Here is an 8,896-nt window from a genome sequence, read left to right on the forward strand (position 1 = left end):
TAAAAACAAACCAATAACCATTATATACCTTATTGATTTATATGATTTAAAGTTTTAAACCAAACTGAAAGTGAAATATACCTATTAAACAAAAAAAAAACAGAACAGAGTTTAGTTTGGTTTGGTTAACCTATCCCTTATTCTTTTTTTGTCAACTACCTCCATATTTAAATTTATATACTTCTAATTCATTTTATGTTACAAATTATTTAAATTTGATTTACTAAATTCAATACTACACCACCAAACATATTAAAATTGATTCAGATCTGTTCCAGTAATCAGAAATTGATTTTACATTAATAACATAATCATTTTTTTTTGAACAAACTTTAATAACATGATCTCTAATGATATTTTAAGTGCATTATTAGAAAAATATGTTATTCCTATTTATTTATTTATGATATAATCTATATTATAATAGCTGAGTTTTTGCTCACTCCTCAGGGTGCCACGTCAGCGTTTTGTGGGCTCCACTTTTAAAAAGTGTGAAAAATATCAAGTCCATGGCTCGAACCCGGGTTATTGAGATATAAACACCAACATTTTACCACTAAACTAAATGATACTTTGTACATTGATGGTCGAACCTAATATATATTTATGAAGGTCGGAAGCTCTTGCTTCTTCGGCTTCCTCTGAGGGTCAGGCCTACAAGTGCGTTATGAGTTTCATTTTTAAATGAGATTCATCACGTTATATGAAAAAAACTCAAGTTTGCAACAATTATAGTTTTCTCATATTGTAAACTGTTGTCGTTTAACATGAGTTTGAGTTCTTTTCATCACTGTCTCAAACAAGTCTGAATTACAGAGTTGCGCCATGTGTCTGTTCGTAATCTATTTTTTCACCGGTGAACTCTTCATGTCCACATCTTAAATCGCTTGATCATAAATATTTCTGCTTTGTAGCCCCTATATAAACCATATATATATGATTCTTATCTTTGATGAACCTAATCTGCATCTCCACAAAACTCATTGATTCCTCTTAGATTTAACCAACTTCTAGAAAATGTTTCTCTTTGCCTCTCCAATTCGTCGAACCGGCGTCCCGGCGTCCGTCACTCAACCTTCGAATCTCTCTGTCTTGTCGTAGTAGTCAGAGAAAAGCTTCTGGCTTCTTCACTTCTGGGATTCCCTGAACTTCAAGAAAGACATGGAGTTTGTGGGAATCACGGTTCTCTTCCTTGATGAAAAGGTAAGTTAATTTTCGATCTATAACACTTATTAAACATAATTGTTTTAATTTATTTCCTGATTCTTTGTTGAATAATATTATTTATAGATTCCGTGATTCATGGGTTTACTCCCGTCGGACGTGCTAATCATTACATGCCATCTTTGAAAGCTGGTTCCATTGTGAAAGTCGATCGTTTTGAGGTTTTTAGGTGCTCAAGCATGTACAAGATAACTGATCATCTATTCCTCATCCGTTTCATCTCACTAACCATTATTGATGAAGTCATCACGGGTGCTCCTGAGATCAATCAAAAAAGACAGACAGCTCCGACATTTTCATTTTCCAAACCGGAAGCCCGTTTTACTAAACTGTCAGTACAAAAGATACGATTAGAGATTATTTCAGACCAACAAAATATGATTGCTCTTCTTAACCAGAGATTTGTGGTAATTTGTTTCTCAAGTCTTTGGGACCTATCATATGTTGCTATGAAGCAAATTGGTACCAAAGAACAGAGATGTGTATAAGAATAAAGATAGTGCATGAAAATACTAAGAGACCAACAACATCTTGATAGGAAAAGAATAAAGATAGTGCATTAAACTTATGACTAGTAAAAATGTCAAAATACAAAGAAAACCAAAAGACCACAGAGTTTGAGTTGATCAAGAGTAAATACGATCTTAGTGCAAGGTATGTGAAAGCTCATGAACTGATAAACAATCTAATTCTTCTTTCTTGTTTTTCCGCTTTGGTCTGTCTCATTGCTTGATTTGGGCTAAGCTTGGAACATATGAGCAACCAAAAGGACGATGATATTCTACAGATTCTCCGAGATCTACTTGTCTGAAATATCCACCCTCTCCAATGACATAAGCTATGTTGCGAGTGAAACGCATATCTGTGTGTTTATCAAAAACCACAACGACTCTCTTCTCTTGGTCAAGGAAGAAACTTCCTTGTGACATTCCAAACTGAAAATCTAAGAATGGTTCCATATTCACTGCTAAGAACAACTTGTTCCAGGAAACATCTTCAGGCTCAATCTTGGTTGTAACCCAAATCTCCATACGCAACAAGTAATCAACCTGAAGTAACACGGCAAGCTGCTCCTCTCGAACACTAGAAAGAGTTACCGTACATTCAAACCCAGTGTGAAAGGGCAGGCTAAGACGCGGACCAAATCTCTCGGTTGTAAAGTCGAAACAAATCAAGAAATCAGCAACCTCGAATGGTTCTCCAACCTGGATACCTTTCTCGAGAAAACCAATAAGTATTTCCCTTGAGAGACACGCCACGTGCATAAAAATCTATATGCCATGTCACTCGGAAGTGACATCAAGAACCCTCCACGAATTAGAGCTTAAGTCGTAGATTTCATACTCAACAAATCCATTGCGGAGAGGATCAACAAATCTCAAAATTTTGTAGCTGCTGCGGCATGATGATTTGCTGCCGTTCTCGTATCCTATAGCATAGGAATACCAGTCCAACCTAGGGTGAGGACTTGGGGGCTTGAGCCACAAGGTTTGGCTCGTGTAAGGATTCCAGACAACGAAGCTAGCGAAGTCTTTTGCGATGCATAACAATAGACCGTCGCAGTGATAGACCAGTGATATATCAACTCGATCTGAATGGTCAAGGCTAGTGAGTTTACCCTGACAGGTTATCACCATGACCACCGTTGATGCTGCTTGTACGCCCATGTGCTTGTGCTTTTTGAAGAAGCTCTCATCTTTGGTTAAAGTGTTCCAGTTTTTGCAGGTGGATCTTGTTCCTCTCAGAGATGTCACCGGAAGCCTGGAGAACACCTCCTCTGCCAAATCCCTTGGAAGATAGGCCACACTCGTTGTCTCCTTCCTCCCATCCTTGGATAAAGTGTTCAGCTTTTTTGAACCAGATGGGAAAATTTTCACCGGAGACGACGAGATCATCTCCTCTGCCCAACAACTCATCGTTGATTTTGCAGGTTAATCCTTCTTCGTCTTGGACTTTTTGCAAGCATATCGGGATCGGAATCCTCTCCTAGATTTCACAAATTACATAACCTGAAGCTTCAATTTCGAAAAAAAAAACAAAATCTTTCTCTTTATGCGTTTACAAGATTTGATTCCGACATATAAAGTACGGTTCCTCTTACCAGTTTGAAGATGCGGAGACCCTACATGAGCTGGACCACGGTTTGTAAATGTAACTGGGCCATTAAGTGGGCTTTAGAATATAGTTAGGCCTCGCAATGTTTTTTAAAGCGGCCCAAGCTCTTCGGCGACCGGACCCGTGTGTCTTCGACATCCTAATGAAAAGACAAAAGACTATGTTCGAACCACCTAATTAGACGAAAGGGAACTAATACGTTCGGTTCGATACAACTTAATAAATACCTCCTTAATAAATTTCCATGCAAATTAAAGCACAATATTTCTTTCAAGAGTATCTAAAGTTTGAAGGATGTTCAAGAGAGTTTTATGAGTCTGAGCTTGATGCTTATTTCAGAGAACCGGTCTCGACAGCAAAAGAAAAGATGTCACGTACGTTGTTAACTTTTCGGTAGGATTGTTGATTAGTCGTTTTGATGTAGCAGCTCTTATTTACTTATGTATTACAGGTTTTGCTTCCAATCCTTTGAACCTTAAATTGATGTGAACAGTTTTACTCAACATAACTAAAACAACAACAATTGAGACCAAAAATATGTGAACGAAGAACAGTACTTTATTTAGAAAGAGAAGATAACTTTTTTTAGTGTGATGGTTTTACTATAATCAGATTCATATGATACAACAGTACATCAATTATCTTGCATCAAAAAAAAAAAAACCAGAAGGAAATTTACTTTAAACACACACACAAAACGATAATCTTTTCTTTTTAAACAATAGATTATTCGAAATGAGAAATTCTCTATGTTGTTGTTATTGTTCGTGTGAATGTGTTTTGTCTATACGGAAGAAGTGGGTTTTAAAATCTTTTTTGAAATTAAATAATGACATAGACATGTGCCATTGATTCATACAATTATTTTGAATACATTACGGCTTCAATTGGTTACTACATTTTAGGAAAAAAATGATGATGAGTTTTTTGTTCTTCAAAATTGATACCAATTAAGTTGATTTTTTTGTTAAATTAAAAACACATGGACCCTACCACTTTCCGTTCCTCATATATTGATGAATTAATGAAGAAGTATTTTTCTCTTCTAAAATTGATAAGGAATGTTTGTTCCTCCATATCTTGTTCTATTTTTCAATTCATTTCCTTATATGATATTTTGTTCAATTTTTTTAATATTCATTTCATTCATTTTCATTGTCACCAATTGAAGCCTACGAAAGTCAATTTTGTTATTAACAAGAATATTTACGATTTATTTAATTAAATAAACCAATTAGTTGATCTGTTTTTTCCTAATGATCTTGAATCTAGTTGCTCTTCCCTAAAATTGTTAATTTGTTTCTTGAACATTATGAACTTAAATCAGAAAACAAATTTGGTTATTCTAATGCCATTTTTGATATTTCACTTCAAAATATACCATGTTCAAGTTTCAATTGCGATTTCATGATTACATTGTTGTTTTTTCAAATGTGTTCCCTTGTTGCTTCCAAAACATTTGTATCCTCATGCTCAAGATGCAAACAACGAGATGGAGATTAGAAATTGCTTTTAAATCCATGAAATGTAAGTTATGAATCTCCGGTTACCTAATGTGGGGCAGTTCTTGTACATTTCAAACTTTAGTTTGAACCTCAAATATGAATTCTAAATTGCAATTCATGATACCTCCCTTCAAAAGTTTCTTCTAGTTGTTGTCAAAGATCTTTGACATTCTATAATCTCAATTATAAGGCAATACTATAACATTTTTAATACTCTCAGCTAGTTTTTTCTTAAATAGTTAACTGTTGACTTTTAAAGTGAGAGTACTGACATGCGTATTTCTAGATTTGTAAACTAAATCAACAGTATTATTTGATTCCAAATATGTTCATGATGAGCATTATTATTGGCTACGAATTCAATAACTTTATTAATTTATAAGTAGTTACACCAAGAGAAAATGACATCTTAATCGTTTTTTTGTTACTATCATGTAAAAGAATGAAACATAAAAGAATCAAGACGTCAAAACGTTGGAGAAAACGCTACCAGTGTTACACATTCTCTCAAACACAAATTGCATATAGGATAAGCACTCACGTTTTTCTGATCTTTAAGGTCAGCCTCACATGAAGATATAATATAGCCTTTAAAAGCTGCATAAGAATGTTTTGTGAAATGATTTCAAAAGTCACGATGGGTTCTTGAGGAACAAGTTACCCAGATGTTGGTGTGAAGAGGACCGATTTGAATAGCTCTGGTTTTGTAAACCACGAGATCGACACGTGAGTGGAGACCATCGAGAAGAGGACCCAAGACGAAGCCTGAACCAAAGAGCGAGAGACTTGTTGGGAGGATACAAGATTTTCTGGTACTGGTTTTGCTCTGCCTCTTCTGACTCAGGCAGAGGATTTTTCGAACCGGTGAACGATTTGGCCCATTTTATTTTGATAGTCTGATGAGAGTGGTTGAAGGAGAAGATATCGTTCTCTTTCGTCCTTACAAAAAAAAATAAAAAAGATTTGATGTATCTGTTTGAAGAAGGGTACAAAATATACTTATTAAAACATCAAAATTAATAACAATTGAATAAAATCATCTATCGTTCTAAAGTATATTAGTATAAATAAATAAATTAAGCAAAATTCCTAAATTGTTCTTTGTAGTTTTTGTTCCTGAACTTACACTAAAATTAAAGTAATCAAAATATGTTTTACTAAAAAATTTAATATTATTAATATATTTAATTAATCTAATTAAATAAATACTTCAATTTTTTGGTCCGGTTTAAATCAATTCATCTGGATTGATAAAACTTTTAATTGAAAGACATACATTTTGGTTTGATTTGGGTCGGTTAGAATTCGGCTGATTCACCCCTAGTAACAAATCATGATATTAAAAACCTTAATAATTCAAGTTATATATGATACTTCATGGTCTAGAAACAGGTTTATAATTTCTATGCAAATGCCTAAACAGAACGTAAGTTTTACTGTAAAGTATTATCTTGCTAGTGAGATTTAGACTCATAAACCTTGTCACAATATCCAGTGATTAACTTTATACCATCAAGTCTGTAAGAAATGGGCATCAAGTCATCACTGAGACTGTTAATTCTCACAAGAATACGATTGTGTAGACAACTCTTCAAAAGAGAACATGCTATTGCTATAGAAACGGGAAACAAAAGTACCAAAACAGAAACAGTTATTAAGTTTCATGAAGGATACAGAAAAGCATCTTAAGTTCTTAATAAGGAGAGCGAAAATATCTTACCAATTTTTCCATCAACATCAAATTGGTATGAGCGATAACCAGCTTCTGCCGCACACCATGGCGTTAGCAGCTTTAGCATCCATAGAAAGAACATACCCAGGAGGCTCTCTTATCTCCGAAACATAAGCATCGTACGAAGTGGCACGTGAGATCGGTATAGAGAGAATGTCACGTGCTACACGTGAGAGGATTGGATACTTTTGGCTCTCTTCTTTCCACCATTCCAACGCTTTGAAGTCTTTGTTCCACTCCATAACTGGCTCTTTGAGATATGAATCGAGTTCTGATTCTTGAAACTCTCTTGAACGTCCTCCTTCAAACTTGAGATATTCTTTAAACAAAACAAAATCCTCGTATGCATCAGGCTTATTCTCTTCCTTGTCTTCTTCTTCTTCCTCATCATCAGCATCTTCTTCTTCATAGTCAACCGGGTATATTGGTTTGCGAAAGATATCATTAGCTGCATAGCGAGCATACACATTGCGTAGATACTCCAAAACACTCACAGCTTTTGACCCTTCATCACTCTTTGAGCAGTAGAAATCAACGTACTTCATCTTAAACCTAGGATCCAACACCGAAGCAGTAGCCAAAACAAGAAACATATCATCCCAATACTTATCAAACATCTTCAACACCTTCTCACCTTTCTCCAAAAAGTAATAACCATCACCACCACTATCAACCTCTTCCCTCAACATCACCTTCAGCTCCGCAAGAAGGTGAAAATAAACATTAGTCGTCGAATACCCTCCCTCAAAAATCTCCTCCGCAACCTTATAGACGACACCAGCGAGTCTACAAAACGTCCGAATCTTCACCCATTCTTCATCAGATGGTTTATCATAATCATCGTAAACCTCGTCCTTGGAAAACGCATCCTCCTTTTGCATACCGACAGCTTGTTGGAGATGGTACAGCCTCACGTTCCAGTTGGTTGATGACAACCTTCCCCATCCAACCAACATGCGAAGGTCCTCGTACAACGACCAGCTAAACTCGATGTACAGATCGTTAATCATTAACCGAAACAGATCAGCACAACAGTAAACCACTGAAACCGGACTATCCATACACTTACTGATCGCATCAACGTTCTTTTCATCAAAACCCGCACGGTTAGGGAGTAGTATAGTGGAGACTTTGTCCTCAACCTCCAAGTCCTGAACAGCTTTCCTGAAGTGGTAGACGTAGATGTCGTCTAGTGGTATCGAAGCGCCGGTGGTGAAGCCGAGGATCCAGCTCCTGACGTTAAAGTTATCGTCGATGAAGTGAGCAGTCAAACAGGTGTAATCTCTGGCGGATGCGCTAATCATCCCTTCGTATGAGAGGGTTAGCTTGCCCTGGAAGTCTTTGAGAAACTTCTTGGCCTTTATTTTTTGTGTTTCGTGTAGCTTAAGAATCTCTTTCCTGATGGTGATCGATCGGATTGATCTGAAGCCAGTTCGGCATAGCTTTGTGAGCATCTGTCTCATTCTCCTCATCGTCCTCAAAATCATACTCGAAATCGTCGGTAGAATCGTCCGAGTTTTGGTTCTTCATCATATCTAACAAAGAAGCAGTATCAGAATACCATCATACTATGACAAAAATAAAGCAAGGGTATCTAGAATAAACCCTAGAAAACTAGGTATTACATCCGTACAAAATCATGAGAAGAGAAAGCTATATGGAGACAAAAGAGATGAAAAGGAAGAAGAGATTAGAACCTGAAGCGGATGCGAGGTCAGTGTTGTCCATAGCAAGGGGTTGCTGTTCTGTCTTCTGTGAGGAGACGGAAGGAGAGATAGGATTAGGGTTGAGATAAAAAAGACGATTCCTATTCTCAATGTTTTTCTTTTATTTTTGAGAATTTTCCGATTTTCAATGTTAATATCTTTGTAGGATCTTTATGGTTCAGAGCACTTGCAACGGTCATCCCCACGTTGGGATCCTTGGCAATTGTTTAATATATTTTTTTTTTTGAACAGTGAAGGATTCGAGTCCAAAAAATTCGTCCAATGGTGATCCCGAAGACGGAATTCTTAACAATAAAATATTATTATTATTTTTTAAAAAAATTGAAATTGAAAATTTTTTAATTGCATAATTAAAATAAAAGGTACAAGGATTCAATTTAAAGATACAAGGATTAAAAGATACAAGGTTTAAATATAAATATACTAATTATTAATCTTCATCGCCAAATTTATTCCAAATGTTTTCGATCAAATCATTCTTCAATCGTTCATGAGTTTGCCTATCACGAAGATCATTTCGGTTGGGAAATATATTATTGAGAATTGTCGGGATTTCGTTTAGTGTAGGGTTTGCGTTTAGGACCTCCGAAGTT

At 35.8% G+C, this 8,896-nt stretch overlaps 2 protein-coding genes and 2 pseudogenes across 2 annotated transcripts in view; all 4 read right to left on the reverse strand.

The window, feature by feature from the left end:
* Positions 1-1,763: 1,763 nt before the first annotated feature.
* On the reverse strand, positions 1,764-3,280 carry LOC106332110 (annotated as a pseudogene).
* A 2,111-nt stretch (positions 3,281-5,391) lies between these two features.
* Positions 5,392-6,223, reverse strand: LOC106330271. Its single transcript, XM_013768771.1, is given in 3 exon segments — positions 5,392-5,575; positions 5,578-5,783; positions 6,219-6,223. Coding segments are annotated over 3 exon segments (285 nt in total). The 3' UTR covers positions 5,392-5,501.
* A 155-nt stretch (positions 6,224-6,378) lies between these two features.
* On the reverse strand, positions 6,379-8,107 carry LOC106332298 (annotated as a pseudogene).
* The window catches only part of LOC106330272, a 1,728-nt gene continuing 937 nt past the window's right edge, over positions 8,106-8,896 (reverse strand). The window contains exon 2 of the mRNA XM_013768772.1: positions 8,106-8,111. Coding sequence (XP_013624226.1) covers positions 8,106-8,111 — 6 coding nt within the window. The remainder of the gene's footprint in view (positions 8,112-8,896) is intronic.

Source organism: Brassica oleracea, chromosome C3, assembly GCF_000695525.1.
Source record: "Brassica oleracea var. oleracea cultivar TO1000 chromosome C3, BOL, whole genome shotgun sequence".
In the NCBI taxonomy this organism is placed as follows: Eukaryota; Viridiplantae; Streptophyta; class Magnoliopsida; order Brassicales; family Brassicaceae; genus Brassica; species Brassica oleracea.